At 38.0% G+C, this 19,224-nt stretch overlaps 2 protein-coding genes across 2 annotated transcripts in view; one reads left to right on the top strand and one right to left on the bottom strand.

Moving 5' to 3' along the window:
* Nucleotides 1-2,738, top strand: part of phlpp1 (PH domain and leucine rich repeat protein phosphatase 1) — a 41,290-nt gene extending 38,552 nt beyond the window's left edge. Inside the window, exon 17 of the mRNA XM_056744225.1 lies at nucleotides 172-2,738. Coding sequence (XP_056600203.1) covers nucleotides 172-1,350 — 1,179 coding nt within the window. The 3' untranslated portion in view covers nucleotides 1,351-2,738. The remainder of the gene's footprint in view (nucleotides 1-171) is intronic.
* A 528-nt stretch (nucleotides 2,739-3,266) lies between these two features.
* mep1bb (meprin A subunit beta b) lies at nucleotides 3,267-17,767 on the bottom strand. The gene is made up of 12 exons (XM_056744228.1): nucleotides 13,901-17,767; nucleotides 13,547-13,590; nucleotides 13,372-13,450; nucleotides 12,232-12,349; nucleotides 11,331-11,513; nucleotides 10,142-10,356; nucleotides 9,770-9,928; nucleotides 9,352-9,567; nucleotides 8,248-8,715; nucleotides 7,982-8,161; nucleotides 4,814-5,021; nucleotides 3,267-3,828 (listed from the first exon to the last, which is right to left on the bottom strand). The coding sequence occupies exons 1-12, from the start codon at nucleotides 13,977-13,979 to the stop codon at nucleotides 3,603-3,605; spliced, it is 2,175 nt and encodes a 724-aa protein (XP_056600206.1). The 5' UTR covers nucleotides 13,980-17,767; the 3' UTR covers nucleotides 3,267-3,602.
* Between the last annotated feature and the right edge of the window lie 1,457 nt (nucleotides 17,768-19,224).

The following is a 19,224-nucleotide window of genomic DNA, read 5'->3' as shown; positions in this document are numbered from 1 at the left end:
CATAAAAACAATTTGAAAACAAACAGTAATTATTAGGATATATGAAGATGTTCTTGGACAGTGAACTTAAATTCTTCACGTCTCGTTTCTCAGTGTAAAGAGGCTTAAAGTAAATAAATATGACAATATGCAATAAATCGGGAATTTGATGAAATTTCTTTGTTGGTACAGGACAACAAAGTGAATGGCGTAACAGACTCCACACGCATCATGGGCTATTCGTTCCTCTTCCCAGCTGTACTGCCTCTGCCGTATGTCAACACGCTTCCATTAACGCCCAGAGATGAGTTCTTCATCCTTGGCAGCAGAGGTCTGTTCGAGGTCATGGACCCCAGCGAGGCCGTGGAGGCCGTACGCAAAGTCCCGGATGCCCTGGCAGCCGCCAAGAAGTTGTGCACGTTAGCACAAGCGTACGGTTGCACGGACAGCCTCAGCGCTGTGGTGGTTCAGCTCAGCGTTGCTGAAGATTGCTGCTGCTGCTGTTGCTGCTCCGCGTCCTCCGAGCCGTCTTCTGGAAGCATCCATCCGCCGCAACAACCCCCTCCCAGCCCCGGTCCAGGCCTGTACCCGCCCTCCTCGGTCAGCGTGCCTCCTTCCTCGTGCAGCGAGATCAGTTCCGAGGTCAGCGCCTCTGAGATGAGCTCCGAAGTGGGATCCACCGCATCCTCGGACGAGCCCCCAATTCTGCTCCAGGAGGCTCACCCTTATCCGCAAACGCACCTGCCACAGAACCCGCGCTTACCCTGCTGCGCGCTTCACCTTGCCCCAAACATAAACGCCGCCTTCCAGAGGCAGCTCTCCAGCGCCACGTTTTCAAGCGCACTCTCCGACAATGGTCTGGACAGCGAGGATGAGGAACCCATTGCTGGCGTTTTCTCCAACGGCAGTCGAGTGGAGGTAGAAGCAGATGTTCACTGTCTGGGCCACCTGCTGCCTTTTCCACCGGCTCCTCCCAGCACCCCAGAAGCCCCAGAAGCCCCAGAGAAAGATTCAGAGCCTGTAACCGAGGTGGCAGAGAACGACAAGGAAGGCACTTTGAAGCAAGGAGACAAAAGCGTAAACCTTGATGGAACTGAGACGTGGACCAAGACCTTAGGGAAGCGGAGAGGAAATGGCTCTGTTGCACCGCAGGAAAGGAGCCACAACCTGATTGAGGTGGCAGCCGAGGCTCCTTCAAAGAAAGTCGGGGGATATTTTACAGCCCCCGCTCAACCAGACCCTGACGACCAGTTCATCATTCCTCCAGAGCTGGAAGAGGAGGTCAAGGAAATCATGAAGCAACATCAGCAGGACCAAGAGAGTGCGGCCAAAAGCGAGCGACCTGCGGAATACTATGACACACCGCTTTGAGACCACGCTCACTGAATGTCTTCCAGGCATTGAAATGACCACTTAAAATGAAACGGCCCCCCCGAAAGTTCTGACATTATGTAATCGCATCTGAACCTGCATGGTTTTATTTCTCCTGTGGAACACAAAAGCTCTCGTAAATACAACAGTTTACAGTAACCACACCTGTCAATCTCCAAAAAGATAGAAAACACCAAAAATAGTATCCGAATCTTTTAACTCGATAGCTTTGTACGAGAAGCAAACTGAATTTCATCGATTGCACCTCTCCCGCAAATGGTATGCGAATCCAGTTGAACACATCTACAGCTATAGTGCGCGAATCTTTGTTTAGGGTCATGGTGTGGTGTTTTCGTCCAGTTTGCAGCTTGACTGATGTGGTTGCTTTGAACAGTTAAAATGGTTTCTTCTGCATATTACAGAAAGATAATAACCATCGGGTTCGGAAAGTATTTCACGAGATAACACTCAACACCGGGCAGTATTTGCTGTTTGCTGAGGTTGTTTAGAAAGAGAAATATTCAGCTGTCATCATAACATGTCAGACACGTGACCCCTCTGAACAGTCATGAGACCAGGTCAAGCGGACTGAAGCGATCCCTTTAAGAGACCACACGGAGTGACCTGTGCTCTAGCGTGCTTCACCCGTGTTTTAAGAGCCGTTCACTACTGATTACTGACTGTTTATCTTTTATTTACTTTAAACAGATACCTGTGTAATTCAACACGACACTAGTATTGCAATGTTAATTGTCGTTACCAACGACAAAACGTTTTTTAGTTACCATATCTTTTGATGTGAGAAAAGCAACAACAGATTTGAAACTGATTTACAAAAAGAAAATTGCGTTGACGTAAATTGTGTTGTATGGTACACACTAGTAATACCGCGCTTAGCTGTTGTAGATAGAGCACTTAAAGTAATACTGTATCTCTTCAGTAAATCAAGGCTTCAGGCCTATATAAAACTAGAAATTTAGTGGAAATTTGAACGACTAACTCCTAGGAGTTGCTTACTCTTTTATAGTGACTTGGTCACTTTTTACTAATCTTCTCTGCGAGAAATGATTTCTTTTTTCTTTTTTTTTCTCTCTCTTTCCAATGATTGTAAATAAGAAAACTATTGTATACCAATGCTTTTTAAGGGAACTGTGTGTCTACAACAAGATGACCCTTTATGCACACATGCCAATGTGTCAGAAATGAACAGTGCTCACTGTCTCACACACAAACACACATACAGACACACCGCTCATATGCCTCCTCACACCAGCATGACTGTGTCAAGTCCTGTAATGCAAACCAGTTTATCTGTAAGAAATTCTACTCCAATCACACAAAAAGTTCCTGGTTTTGTTATAATAAATTTTAAATTTATGACTATAAAATCTATCGTGTGGTGCTTTCTTTATGAGTGTTTGCAGGAGCTAAAAACGTCAATTCTGTCAAAGATCTACTAAAGGTTGGACAAATAATTCCTAACACCAATCAGTGTTTCATAGCATACTGTATTTGCTTATTTTTCTCAATGTACCCGATCACAGAAACAAAAGAAGTGGTGTCCTGTGCAAATGTAAGTAATGATCTAATGTGCGGAGTGACATTGACCTGACAAATGTTTTTATATACGATAAATTACTTAAATTTAAATGATTTGCTCTTTCACTCGCACTTTACCCACCTTTTATTTTAAATATATATATATTATTAATAATATTTTTTTGATTTGTTTTTATTATATATAATATATATTATATCATATTATATATAAGTGCCAGGTTATCTGAATTCAGTTCTTACAGAAATCCAAATTCTTTTAAAGTCACTTTATTCAAGCTCTAGTTTCGGAAGACATGGGAGCAGAACATATAAACAGAACTGAAAAAACAACATTTAATTTCATATACAGTTACACCTCTGACCACGATAGTAGGGACAATTACAATGGTAGTCAAAGGTGACCTAGAAATAAAAAAATTATAAAAAATCAATCTTGAAATAAATTCTGACAGAATGGGTTATGGGTTGAGTATCCCGTTGAATGTATCTATTCATATAGTAAGTATTATTTCTTGCTAACTATTTTAAAGGCTCAATGTTTAAAAATACAATTTAGGATATTTTTCAGAAGATGTTTTGTGGGGTTTAAGCGGTGCTACTGTACATACTGCTTGTTGCCCCGTAAACAAAACCAGTTTTATTTTATTAATACAAAGGTGTCGCTTCATAGACATTATCTACAAAGGAAAATATCAGGCCTTAAATGTGTGCAAATTTTCCAGGGTGATTCCCCCTCTGGGAAGCATCACCTTTCTCTGGGACTTCTTTTTCACACATACCACACTGACTACTGTGACCGTTAGCATGATGACAAACACAATAATGGATGCTGTTACAGCGGTGATGATGTTATTCTTCACCGAGCTCCTGTACTGACACATGTTACCATAGTACCACCAGTCCTGACCCACCGCGCACCTGCAAAAACACAACACCACAGTCAAAGAAGTATGATACACATTAATCCAGTGCCAGTATCCAGTAACAGTTAAACATTTTGGCCCCAAATCCAGGATGGTTACAAACTCTCTCTCTGCCACTGTAAGTATAATTCAATGGCCAAACAGGAAAACACAAACAAAAGATGATTCAGCAGATGAAGACAGGAGAAATGTAACTGATAACATTATTTAACATTTTCTCCAAAATTTCTGTAGCCACATAACGGTGAATCTTGGCCAAGATTCCATGTTTAGAACGTTTTGAAACCACTGTTTATATATCATATAAAACATTCTTACAAGAAGGCTCTATAGACCATCTCAGAGAAGGAAACAATAACATTGTTTCTGGAGTACCCCAACACTGCACATTCTGATACACTCTTCTGTGGTCTTTAAGACTTTACCGATGAGTTGAAACCGGTGTGTTTGACTAGAGAGATGTGGAAAATGTGCAGTGCTGGGGGTACTCCAGGACCAGCATTGGGAAACGCAGACTTTTGCCAAGTTACACTTGGGACTTTTCCATTGTAAGAATGTACAGGGGGACTTCAGATACAAAGGCGGGGATGGTAAAATAAAGTGTAATCATTAGCATCCTACTGTATAAGTCAACCCCAACATGGTGACGCTGTGGTTTCAGTGTTATAACATGAGCAATCCAGTTCATCATAGATCAGTGTTCATGTAACCTACGGTACGTCATGTACATACTTTCTTTATAGAAACTTAGACAGTTTTAGTTGTTTTGTGATGGGCTCCACTTGTTTTTGAAAGTGATTTGGTGCCTCGCTTTTGTAGGACAGTTTGAAATGATCTAGTTTTGGTTCATGGCTTGAATTAGTGAATTGGCAATACACTTCCAGAAACGGTTAACTGAAAAGTGTTGTGCTCTACGAGACAATACTCCCTAAAGGAACACAAAACAATACAGCCAGTGAATTCGTCTGTCATGGGTTTACCTGCACACAGCGCCTCCGGCATCGTCTGCCACACACACGCCATCATTTTCACATTGTAGAGACACACACGGGTCATAAGGGCCAGGGGTTGTGGTGGTGGATGAGCTGTTGTTAGAGTTTGTTGGACTCAGTGTTTCAGTGGGAGTTGAGTTAGCTGGAGATGGTGTTGTGGAGGGCCAAGGCTGCGAAACAACCAGATGGGAGATATCTGCAAGAAAATGGTTTAGTTTAAACTGCCGTCAAACATACAGTTAAAGATTGTAAAACATACAAATATTTTCTGTACTTTTCAGGAAAAAAAAGTACAGAAAAGTTCGAAATGCGAAATATTTCCGCACGGGCTTGCATTCTGGTCTGTTGCATTTGCATACGTTTGAATGGAAGTCAATGAAGAGAAAATTCAAGTGTGACCGCGGCTTAATATTGTGTGAAATTGTTTATGAAAGGCATGCACTGTATATGTGCAGTATTTTCACAGTTAACCAACTATCATGTTCATTTAACAATAAATAGCATTTTTAAAGGGAAGAGCAAAAGAAACACAACATCTAAATCTTTCAAGATCTCACGATTAAACAACTCCACAAACACCATTACCATTCCACTTATAACAAACCACTTTTACTTCATTTTTGTCAGACATCTACAATAGTTCTTGTTGACAACTTACACAGGTTGATGTTTTTTGTTGAGTCACCATTATGGTGATCATTGTTTGCTTAAGTGGGGCTCTTGACCTTTTTTTGTTAGTTTTGGTTTTCTTTAGCCTTTAACTGTAGTAATTGTGTGAATATATTTCAATGGAAAAGGCTAAAACAAAATATCATGGTAAATTAGGTTTTGATGACGGGAATCATCTACTGTGTTGTTTTCAATATACTGATCAAAATAGTTTTCTTCTGATGGGTAACACTGGGTCATGACTCTTAAACTGAGAAAGGTATCCTAAAGGATTTTTAAACATCATGCAAACTGAACTACGCAAGAATTAAAACACACAGAGACATCAACATTAATCTCAACCGTGGCGATGATCAAATGAAACGCTTCATGCCACAATGCATTGCAGTATGAAGTGTTTCGTTTGATGGTTACCACTGTTGAGAAGAGCAAGCTGATTCTTGATGTTTATATGTGAAAAGTCAGCAGCTGTTGAAGCACAAAATGAGATTAAAACCATTTTCATATCGACATTTCTGCAAAAAAGCAGGTATTTAAGGCCAAGCGAATTAAGTGAATTTGAACAAAAGTGATTAAAAACTGAGTGAGGAGCATGCCACTTCATTAGAATACTTGAACTCACAATCAAAGGGGAATCATCTGAACACATTTCTACTTGGCTTTCAATGCTGTGACAAGCATGTTTTCAACACACAGAATCACAGCTGTGAACAAAACAGTTGTGAATTCAAGGACGAAGAACCCAACTAAAGCAAAAACTGATCTCTATAATGGCGCCTTCACACACGATCAACCATCAAGTCATGGATGTGATGCTGCATGTCCCTTTAGCTACTGTACGTGTGGGTTCTTAAGGAAACAGTCTGCATGCACATTTAAATCTAAACTGATTCATTGCATGTACTGCTCAGTATGAACTGTAACCTTCTGGAAGATGGCATCGAAATCCAATATAATCGTTAAAAATATATTTTATACCCATTTCAGTCAATCTGTTAAATAATGAATGAGTGCTTATAGGACTGGGTATAGTGATTTTTATGATTTGTACAGGGTTTTTATGTTTGATGTTGTGTTTTATTATTTATGTGGTTTTGGTGTGTTTTTGCACTTGCACCTTGAGTCCAAAACAACCTACTCAATTGGGGACAATACAGTTTATTTTATTTCATTTAAAAGTCCCGTGAACCAGAAATGGCGATCGTCTTCAGTATTCTGAGGTATTTCTGAGTGAAACTGAATAACCAAATGAGAAAACCAGCGGGGGAATTGATTGAATGTATAAAAACAGGTGTTTCATTTTGAAATAGAACTGACAGCAGACTGATAGATGGAGAGCTTGAGTTAATGTTCTGTTTTGTATTGTGTAAACCTAGATTTTGATTTAGATTTTATTGATTCATTTTTCAAAGTGTGTGTTTTCATTTTATATTAGGAAACAATCTTTTTGTTGGACTCAAGTGAAATAGGTTCACACACAGCTAAGCATTGAAGAAATCACAAGACTCTGCCATGAAGTTTTAAACTGCAAAGTATTTTACGTATATTTAAGGTAATGTTCTAGCACCCCTGCAGCCATAAAATTGCAATTTTTTATAGATCTGACAGATTTTTCTGTAAACCTACAGGTTTTTTAACAGTGGTTTGTTTTTTGGTCACTACTATGCAGAATAGTGGAGTCTTTGTTATGTCAAGGTCAAGCAGAGTTATTGATGCTATTCTGCATTTTTCTTCGTTTAAAAGCACTAAACTGGAACACGCACCTGATGAGAAGAAACACTTAACTGTGTCATTTGTTAATGAGTCGCAATTATGGCTTTTTTACACATGTAAGTGCATGTTTGAAATTTATATGCAGAAAGATATGTATCGGTGGAATGAAATGATTTCAAATACAGCTAAGAATTGTGGGAAAACACTTTGTCATGAAGTTTCAAACAGTTTTAAACTATGAAGTTGTTTACCGATTTTTTTATTCTTTTTAGAGACATTTTCTGGGACCCCTGCTGCCAAAGAATTACGCCTTTTTTACGGGATTTTTAAAAAAAGTGTTGTTGTTAGCCACCTGTAGTAGTAAAATTCTGGACTGCTTACTGTCCGGTTAAATGTTTAAACCCTACAATGATCTATTAAGTGTCAGCATTCTGTCCTTAATAAATGCACTTAGGTATTAAATAAATAATTCCAAAATGAAATTTCTGTTGGTCCAAACCTGTAACAATCCCCGGAACTGGGATTCATCCTTTTTGTGAAACAAATCAAGAAAAGAATCAATATTGTGTTTCGTTTCACCGCACTTATATCCTATCAATATATTAACACCAACAACATTCTATGAACCATCTTAAAGAAAGCAAGCAATACGGGACTGGCACAATCATATTGGGAAACTTCATTTTTTGAGTAAGCTGTTCCTTTAAGTTACAGTATATTTGTATAAAGTTGAGACACGGGTTGTTAAAGAGGTCTACTTTTCTTAGTGCTCACCCTCCATTGTGAGGAGGAAGATGGCGTCTCCACCTTTGATGAAGTCTCGAGTCAAAGCTCTGGCCTGGGTCAGGTATACAGATGTTCCAGCGCCTGGACCACGAAAGTACTCAGTCCCACTGCCGTCTGTAACTTTCTGACCAACTTTCCGGGGATTGTCCCAGAAAAACATTTCCGACCCTGGACACCAGGAGAAGAAACAGATCTCCTGAATTGATGACATGAGGTGAATCATTTGCACGTAAATGACAAAAAACTGACAACACCTTCCAGAGTCATTGTAGGGTCAGTTGTGACGCTTCTCTGGTTGGACATGCGTCTGCGGATGTCTGCATTCTGGTCCATTAACATCATTGTTATCTGCTTCCAGCGAGCGGGCCAAATCAGACTTTCATTGTCCGCTTCATCCCCCGACGTTAAGTGGGCATAGGCTCCTAGTTCCCCCTGGTATCCAGTTGTACCGTTGGGGTACAGGCCCATCTGGAAAGTGTAGCCGTCCTTCGTTTTAAAACGTGGGCTGTAAATGGCAGTGCCCAGTGGGGTGTTCTCCAGGATGCTCTTAAAGTCTGTGATTCTCCAGATATGTTCTGGGCATGTGGTCTCTGAAAGGTTAATGTCATCCAGTGACAGTCCACCTGTGCTCCCAGTTCCTCGAGTTCCCTCGAACACCACACGGAACTTACTGGAAACATTCAGACTCACGTGGTGGAGTTGCCACTGGTCATAGGGAGGAGCTTCAGTAGAAAGACATTGAAGTGTCAATATAATCGAAACATTCCTGGATGATGATGATGATTGTTCCAGCATTTTTTATGGGTGCAAAGACCAACTAGACTCTTAAAAATAAAGGTGCTTAAAAGGTTCTTCACAGCAATGCCATAGAAGAACTTTGAGGTTTCTTTGAAAAACCATCTCTTTCTTATTTTGTTTTAAATCTGAAGAACCTTTTTTTCACGATAAAGATTTATTTGTTTTAAACAGGAAGGTTCTTCAGATTTTAAAGCTTCTTTTTGGAACCAAAAGGTTATTCTATGGCATCAAAGAACCTTTTGAAGCACCTGTGTAGTGTAGCATTTTTGGTTCCACAAAGCCTAAGGTTCTTCTCTTTCTTACTTTTTTATAATCTGAAGAACCTTTTTGCTAGAGTGTATCAATTATAGTTAACATGCCGGGGACTAGAAGTTAATTTAGAAGAGTGGAACTTCATCAATGTGCTTAATGAAAACCTTTCCTTTCTGTCCTAACTCAACACTTATTGTGTTTTTCAAGGTGGCATATTTTTGGGTCATCTAATGATGTAGACGTGATACGATCACCACAAACATTAGTTGTTTCTACAAATCTGCATCGAAAAGTCTGAAGAGCTGTACCATTAATGCTTTCGATGAGATGGAGCGTCCCATTGGGGTTGGCCTTGTCAAACTCTCGTACCCAGATCTTGAGCTGATTGTTGTCATGACCGCTCTTGTAGAGGAAAAACTGCAGGCACTGAAATCCTCGTCTGGGATAAAGAACCCTGCTCTCCAGCAGTGCCTTGTCCCCCGGCAGACCACCCGCTGTGCCAAAGTGCATGAAATAACCCCTTTCTGAAAAGGTGACATAAATAATATGACAAACTTAACGTCACAAAAAAATGATATTTAAAAAAATATCTGAAAAGACCTGAGCGTGAGTAAAATGTAAAGGAATCTTTTAAGAAAGTAAATGTCATTTTTTTACCATATGTGTTAAGATCGTTTATTCCATTAATATAATAATTAACTTTAAATGAACTTAAATTTTAAAAACCTTCACAGCGACCCAAGTTGGTGTAGTCTGTGTCCGGTCCACCTGAAGCTTTGGAAACACGCTGCCAGTTCGCACTGTTATTATTATCATGGCTTTGGATCATTCCACAGATATTCTCTGACTCAAAATCACACGAGTCCAGGAACGTTGAGGAGCGAGCTGTGAAACAAACATCAGCAATTAAGAGAACAGTTTAAACATACATTATTTCTTATGATGTCGTATCATGTTAACTGTGGTGTACAATTAATAGTCACTCATAATAACTCAATTACAATACATTGTTTTAATTATGTAAGAGGAAATAAACATCCATAGAAATGCAGTTGTTATGCAATATTATGAACACGTTCAAATTAATTAATTCATTACTGCAGTTGAAGAGTCTGTTGAGCTTCAGGATGTCGCTGTCGCTGAACTCCATACGCTGACCAATAACATCACTGAAAGCGGGGATCTTGGTGACTATGGTGGGCTCGGTACCATTCTGAAAAGCTTTCTTGCTGTAATGCATCATTGAACCATAGTCATAGGGCACGTTCAAGGCACTTGATGTGGTGTCATTGTATTTGTTAAAGTTATTTTCCCTGCCTGTGATAAGAACAAGAAACGTCTGTCAATCCCTGAAAATAACATCTGTGCTTTATGTACCATCTACACTGTAGTAGAGTAGGCGGGGCGAGACCGTGGTTCGAGTCCGGTGAGTAATTGTGAATTAGCGCCAGCTGTGCGCACACCGGGCTCGAATCACGTAGGAGATAGGGAGCATATAAAAGGAACGAGCGACCGGACCGTCGAGGAGAGAGGACCGGGCCCGAACATGTTTTACGTTTGTAGTTATGTTCTTGTGTTTAGTATTTATGTTTTGTTCGCCGGCGGTCCTCCGTGAGGGGCCGCCGGCTGTTATATTACTTTATTAAATGTTTAAAATGTCTTCCGGTTCCCGACTCCTTCCTTACTTTTATTGAATCTGTATTACATACACTATCTTGTTTTAAATGTTATTTGTTAAAACCAATTTTACATTTGGTAACACCAGCAAAGGTCATTGTTAATGGTCAGATCAGGTAGAAATACATCTTTAGCATCACGACTCATGATATCATGTATTAAAACGAAACGCTCAAACACGGTAAACATCATGAACTCTTTAGAATGAAGGTGCTTAAAAGGATCTTCAAAGCGATGACATAGAACAACCATTTTTGGTTCCATAAAGAATCACTCAGTCAAAGGTTCTTTAAAGAACCATCTCTTTCTTACCTTTTCATAAAATGAAGAGCCCCTTTTTTCATCAAAGAACCTTTTGAAGCACCTTCATTCATCATCAAGAGTGTACAGTATGTAGGAAGTGCCAGTACTAAATAAATACCATTGTTAATCGAAATAACAATAATAACTGATCATCTTGTTCAATCATTTACATTCACCTGACTTTTACATGTGTTGTTTTACCTTCTCGAGCTTCAGGGAAATAGCTTTTACTAAACAAAAAACGACATGCAGTTTAATAGAAATCCAAAAATATTCTGCCTGTAAACCTATGGGCAGAACTGAATACTTGCCCTCAGATATGTATTCCCAAATGATAGAGACGTAGTCATCACGGTCAGAGCGGGACTGCTCATGCCAAAATCCTAAAGCGTGGAGGAACTCATGTTCAATCGTAGCGATACGATCACAACCACTGCCAATGGACAGCCTTTGTTTGCCAACTCGCCGGTTCCCAACTGATGAGAAACATCTAGAAACACACACGTCAATAGCATACAAACTGCTCATTCCTCTATATCACAGTGTCACATTTTAAACTTCACAGTCAGAAAACGGAAGTTAAACAATAGCTTATTAGCTCTTTTTGTACCTTGACTACTGTATATGATCATGGATTGAAAAGTATATTGCTTTTCTTACAGTATCTTACTGTTCGATATTACCTCGGTGTGTTTTCCACGGTACAGTATTTATTGCAATATTCAAAAAGATGACTTGGAAAGTACCATAAGCATCCCCTTTTCTTAGTCCTCTAATAATAACTGTTGCTAAGAGGTATGAGCTATAGCATGAGATGGGTCAAATGACCTAAAAATCCCTTTTATATAAGAAAATAACTGTGACAAATGGAAACATCTATTATTTTTTCGAACATTTTCCATGTTAACCCCGGAAGATTCATCGTTTCATACAGTCATGTGACCACGATAATATTGAGGAAATTTTGCTATTGCGATAACACGATATCGATCATATTATTACATCACTAATAATGTATGTATAATTTAACCTTTCAGGCATGTGCAGTAAACTCAAGACCATGAAAATCAAATCAGTCCAGTGGGCCAAATAAAATTGAGTCTTATAAACAGCGTTGCAATAAACAACGGACAATTCATAACACTGGTTCCTATCTACAACTCTTTCATCAAATATTAGTGTTCAGTGTGTGTACAGAAGCAGCTCACCCGTTGCCTTTAAATACGGAAATATAGTTTTCTTCTCCAGTCCATGGTTTGTAGTCAATGCATGATTTGAGGCGATACTGTTCAAAGGCCTTCAGAATGACCCCTTTAGCATTGATCTCTGTATACAGGCCGAAAAACACACTGCTAAGCATATGCTCAGGTATCAGTTCAGTGAATTCGGCATATGCCTTTTTATAACAGTTCGACTATTCGTGCATTGTCATGAGCTGTATAATGATGTACAGTTTTGGACAAAAATGTTGGCACCCTTGGTAAATATGAGCAAAGAATGCTGTGGAAATATATATGAAATGTTGAAATGTTACAGATTTTTGCATGAAAGATCCTAGGAAGAAAAACAAAGCAGATATATTTTCGCAGACTTCTTTCCTCATGTTTACTAAGGGTGCCAATATTTTTGTCCATGACTGTATTTGACGCATACAGTAAATTATAATGTTTTATTAAAGAGTTGAGGGGTTAATATCAGCCATTAGAATGGGAATGTTTTGCGCTGTGCACATGATAAGCAGTAAACCATTCAGATACTTTAAACCTTGGTTATGAACTATAATTGTTTTTAAAGAAAATGTACCGGTCATTTTGGCTCATTACAAACGGGTCATTTACACTGCATTATTATTTTCACTTTTGCACACCATATTTCTCCATTTTTGTTGTATCTTTTATCTCCTTGTATATACTTTACACTGTTTATAGCCTATTGTTTGTATTGATCGTGATGTCAAATCTGTGTTTTCTGAAGAGCTGCTAAACGGTCTTTTGTTGTTTTCTGAACAACAACAATACAGATCGTTTCCTTATTCTCTGTTTCCGTATCCATGTATGTTCTCTCACATTAACCTTTAACACAACACAAAGCAGGGCAATAATTTTAATAGAGGTGAAACAGCTGTAAAGATGAAAAAAATGTCCTTTTGCACATTTTTTACAGTCATGTGCGAATCACTGACCCATTTCCAAAAGGCTGTAGTTGATCTGGAGTCAGTTTTATAATGTCTTCATAATCTAAAATTCTTTCAAGACATGTTTTCAGATTCAGTGTTTTTTTTTTATTTGTGATTTGTTTTTTCATTTGTTACTTGGGTTCTAGCTTACATAGTGACTGAAGAAACTCACCCAAATCATCCTCAAGATAATATGGAATTGTTCTTGGCCACCTGTATTCATCTCCAATGATTGAATTTCTCCCCAGCTTCTAAAACAGAGATAAATTCACATTACATTACATATGTCACTGTAACAATAATTATTCACAATTGTGCTTTTGTAATCATGCAAGGTAAGCTTTTACCTCGTCTAATATAATATCTCCCTCAAAAAGATCAATCCCAGCAGCTGAAAAGATGGGAAAGAGGCCATGGTCAATTACATTTTACATGTATGCATGTGTGCAGGCATTTTTATCCCAAGCAACTGTTCAAAAAGTACATCACTGTTTCCTGAGAATCAAACCAATGTGAGTTGCTATTGAGCAACAGGAATTTGAAAGAGCTTCCTACAAACTCCAATTCTTGTTAAAAAACAAATGCGTATTATATAGTAAAGTGTTATTTTAAAAGGCTGGCTTTCGGAAATATGTTCTAGTCCAACCACTTGAACATTATTATTGTATTTTTAAGGGAAGACAAATAACTGTAAAATTCACCTTCATTGACATCAAAGAGATCCACTTTATCTTCATCTACATTATATTCTGCAAAATCAATGCTAATGCAGTTAATCATGTGTTAAAATATTTGTTAATAAGCAATCTTTATAAATAAAGAAACAACAATAAGATGAATTCAGATAGACACATACCAGTCACTTTGTGTGTTGTCTACAGAAAAAAGGATGAAAAACAATGCAAAAAGTTAATACAATGGGTGGTGAATTTATTTTTAAAGAGTTTTCTTTGAGATTTCTTTGAAATTCCTAACATGACTATAAAAAAAGTAATATCCTTTTTTTGTGGAATGAACTGCAGATCATCTTAATGCTGGAACAACTCCCTTCATTTAATGTTTTAAAAAATATTTTATAGACCAAATTAAGGTAAATATGTAAATGTTTTATAATTAACTTCTAAATTAACTAATTGTTTGATCCTTCTGCAGTTGTTTTATGTGTAACTTTTTGTGCAGCCATTTTGATCAGGAATCCCTGGAAGAAGAGATCTGCATCTCAATGGGACTATCCTGGTAAAATAACAATAAAAATATATATGCGATATGACACATGCAATAAGTTACTAAACTTCTAATAGAACCGGACATATTTCCATTACAACTTAAAAATGGATGGGTAAAATATTTACTCACCTCACATTTACCTTGAGAGCGAAAGAGATATAAGATTTGAAAAAGAAAAAGGCAAGTGTATAGAGTGACTCTGTGCCTCATGTCTGAACCAGCAACAAAACAACCGTGAAAAAAGACAAGAAATGACAGAGAAGCCTTAATGATGTGCTTTCAGCCCCAGAAAGCGATAATGTTATAAGACGTGTAAAAAAGAAGAAAAGTCCAAGACGAGATCAACCATTGACAGAGCAGTAAATTTCCTGAACACTGCTGTAATAAAACTCAAGCGGTATGATAAACTGATAACATCTTTCTTCTTTCAGAGGAGATGCATCAGAAGAAAACGAGAATCATCATGTTTAGTAATGAATTTATCATGTTCAAAACTACTATACTGGACACATGTGTGACATGAACAAAAATGTAATTTCATTTTTTAGGCTTCTTTAAGGCATCAAGCTTGAAATGAGACACCCGAAGAAACTGAAAGTCTTTTTTTCAATAATTGGAAAACGTACAATTAATGTAAGTTTGAATTAAAATGAATGACAGACATGAATGCTTGTTGAACAGACAATGAATGTTTCATTGGAAAACAAAATGACTCAATTGCATATTTAGAGCCGCTAAGTTAAGACAGTTTCACTGACTAGGAATTAGTTAGAACTAATCAGTCTTACTTCATATTTCAACTAGCCCAACCTACAGTTTTATGTAACTGATTTAAAGAAGTTATGACCAGTCTAAAAGAAATAAAGTAGACTAGTCTAAGCAGTTTACCTATAGTTCAAAGTTGGCTGGCACAAGGTTGGGATAAACTATCCAATGTGCAATGTACGAATAAATATAACAGACATTTACTGTCAGAAAATTTTCCCTGCTCCAAGGAGTGTTTCCATTTTTACTTTCTGAGTTTTATTTAAGTTATGTTGTGCCAACAAACCTCAGCATAAGAACATTAAACAGTTTGTGGAAACAGTGTTTGAAGTGATAACATACCTCAATACCCACTGAGGTAACAGCCCTATTTACATGTGTTTTTATGTTCAAATAAACTAGTCTTGAGATGACATTTTTCAACAGCATTTTTTAAAAGGTTTCAAATTGACACATTGTCATCATTTCAGTCATCTCTTCTTTCAGAGATTCCTGAGGTACCTGGGATCTGACATTTTATAATACACTTTCCAGATAGCAAAGATAATACATTTAATGTTAAATCAATACTGAATCGTTTCCTCTCAACTTTAAATCAATTATCTTTACTATCTGCCTTGGCATGTTGTCGCCTTGGAATTATACTATTTTTGTCCAAATTTAACTATTCGCATATTTTCCGACATTTTTTTTTTACATTACCTGATGTTTTTTCTTGACATTTTGTACTTTTTTAGAAAACAAATAGTTTTGTTCTACGGAGTAAAATAGAAAAGCTGGTTATCTCAGATAGTGTTATATTATAGAGTGTTACATTCCAAGGCAACGATGTATAGATAAGGAAAAATTGCGAAAGCTCTATAGACATAAATTTGAATTGAATTCATTTCTCTTTTTTAAATTGTTCATTTGCCAATCAGCCATAAAATCAATGTGCATTTCATGCTGCTATAGCATCCGAGGACATTTCGGAAGGTCAGTCACTTTGGAGAGGTTACATTGTTCTATCATACATTACACAAACATAACTCAGATCCACAGAGTTGTAAACAATGAAAGATGTTCCTTAAGAAACCAAAAAACACACTAGGTTTAAAACACCTCTTATGTCTCTCTCAACAGGCATTCTCTATTGTCTTAGACTGTTGAAACTGGTAACTTCTTACAGCACTTATTGTACTGTATTATTGCCTCTCTTGATGATTAATCTTAAAAATGGTAAACAATAAACAGTTTTATATTTCTTTGCAGTCATCAAAAGAAACCGTTTAATAAGAAATCTTTGAAGAAACCAAACTTTCGCAGGAACTTCTTAGAATATATCACTAAACACAGCAGTAAATTAACAGTGAAGTAAGATAAAGTTGTTTAGTGTGCAGTCAATACAAATAATACAAATATATATATAAATATTCAACCTAGAATATTAGTAAACAAATAAAACTATTGCATCAAATATTCATACCGCTTGGGCGTGGTTTGGCATGGACACTGTTCTTTGACCGATAAGATGAGATAAGTCTAGATAACGATCAGGTATCTAATAACAGACTATCTCCCAGTTGACGGTATACATGACGATTCAGTCGGTTTGTTAATGCGGATTTCTGTAACATCACTGCACACAGCTGAATCACTGAATGTTTTTTTCTTTTGAGGTGTCTCAGCAATAAAGAGAGAAGTGGTGATCATCAGGTTAGATTAAAATGAACCTTATTTGTCAGAAAAGGTCACTTGATTATGTATAGTATCAAATAGCCATAAAAGAGAACATGAGAGAAAGCGTCATAAGCTTTCACTATGCATCTAATGTCGAGAGGCTAAACACGCTTAATCTAGCAGTAACGTGTGTTCGAAATGCAAAGTATGACTCAATGTACTCGAGATCCTTCAATCATTAATAAAGTAGTATTAGTAGAGTGCAGTGTCAGTGGTGTCAAATCGAATACATCTGCTTCAACCACCATGTTTGATTTAATACAAATTTGTTGAAGTCAAACATTGTTCTATGCTTATAGGATACACAAGATTTTACACTTTTGTTTTTGGTACGTGGTAAAATATCAGCAAGTATAAGCTCCTTTGCTTATAAGATACAAATAAAACATGGAACGCTGGAATGTATATATATACCCCTACATGTTTGCCCGGATTCACAGACATGGCTTAAGACTAGTCCCAGACTAAAATTTGAGTTGTCTTGAAATATGTCATTGCCATTGTTTTGTCTCAAGATGCACACCAGTAATGTTTTTATCTAAGGCATTTGATCAAAAGCAACTCAAATATCCACATTTAAGACATATTCCTGGCTTAGGGTCTCGTCTGTGAAACTGGACCGTTGCCTTACATCACAGAATGGTTTATGAACACTCGTACACCAGTACACGAATGCAGGCTATGTTTACCAAGAATTCCCTTAGAAATATCCAGTAGTTACAAAAGTGTGTCCGAATTCACAATGACGGACTAATGTTGTGAACAATGCACTGTTTAACTGGGAGTGCTATTTATACACCCTATAGATACCTATTCAGATGCTTCTACTAACTGTGTTTGGTTGCAGGTATAAACCTCACACAAAATCACCTTTTACACTGTAACTAAGGATGAAGTTTGTGACAACATTGGGCAAGGCTTTTTGATATGGTTCTGTAGATCACTGGACTGGGTGAATCTCCTCCCGCATGAAGCACAGTGATAAGGCCGCTCTCCAGTATGAACTCTCTCGTGTCTTTTCAGAGCTCCTGAATGCGTAAAGCCCTTTCCACAATATGAACACTTGAAAGGTTTTTCTCCAGTGTGAATTTTTTGGTGCTGTTTCAGGGCACTGGATCTAGTGAAGGTATCACCACACTCGAAGCATATATGAGATCTCTCGCCAGTGTGTATTTTCTGATGATCATTAAAACAACCCAGGCGTAAAAAGCCCTTGCCGCAGACAGCGCACACGTAAGGCTTCTCGTTCGTATGGATTTTCATGTGTGCCTTTAAGTTTGATGCTAGAATAAATTTTTTACCACACTGCTCACACTTAAAAGCCCGTTCTCCAGAGTGAGAGCGCCGGTGATCTTTGAGATTGGTCGCGCATTTGAAACCCTTTCCACATTCGGAGCACGTGTAGGGCCTCTCTCCCGTGTGAATCCTTACGTGCCTTTTAAGATGTCCTTTACACGTGAAACGTTTTTCACAGTGAGGGCACGTGAAAGGCTTTACTCCGGAGTGAATTTTTCGGTGTTCATTAAAGTGTCCTTTATGTGAGAAACACTTTCCACATTCAGGGCAGACGAAGGAATTGTTGCCTTCTGCACTCCTACTTGGTTCTTGCGTCAGGCTCTTTTCAGTCTCAGAGCAGCTCGGAAATGTTTCTCCTGTCATGAAATTATAAGCTTCCCGACACTGGTTGCCATCCAGACATTCCACTTTAACTTTCACAAAGTCTAAAATAAACATAAACATGTCAAAAATCAATTCAAAGCAAACCTACAAAGTGTAGCTCAGCAGGTAGAGACCAAAACTGCATGACGTCAACATGAAAAGCAGAAATTACAATGATCCCCAAAATGAATGACTTAAGCACAATATATATATGTGTGTGTGTGATCTTAATTTCATATTGTCCAATCAGATTTGCCTCCTAATCGCTAGTACTAGACACTAACCTCTTTGTTCCTCAGTACATGGAGTATTTGTTATTGTGCATGCTTCTGGATCTTTACTTTCCGTACTCTCCTCTTTATCAAACTCCATCCTTACAGCTATGTGTCGGTTTTAGGAGTTTTCAAGCGTTTCGTCGCCACGTTTACGAAGACTTGGGAATAATCCCGGGATTTATTGGACGGAATCTCAACTCCCAAACTTCAGCAGTGAACTAGCAGCACACACCGCGCTGTGTATTGTGCAGCTCGTGCTTTGGAGTTTGTAGCGAGCACGTATTATTAAAAGAGGAAAACTGTTATCATAAAGCCCTTTATTTACTAACATCCGCATCGCGATTCCCTCCTCTTCCGTAAAACGCAGGTTGCGTCTTCTC

Source organism: Triplophysa dalaica, chromosome 3 (assembly GCF_015846415.1).
Source record: "Triplophysa dalaica isolate WHDGS20190420 chromosome 3, ASM1584641v1, whole genome shotgun sequence".
Taxonomy (NCBI): Eukaryota; Metazoa; Chordata; class Actinopteri; order Cypriniformes; family Nemacheilidae; genus Triplophysa; species Triplophysa dalaica.
The sequence above is the reverse complement of the archived record's forward strand: the minus strand, read 5'-3'. Positions and strand labels throughout refer to the sequence as shown.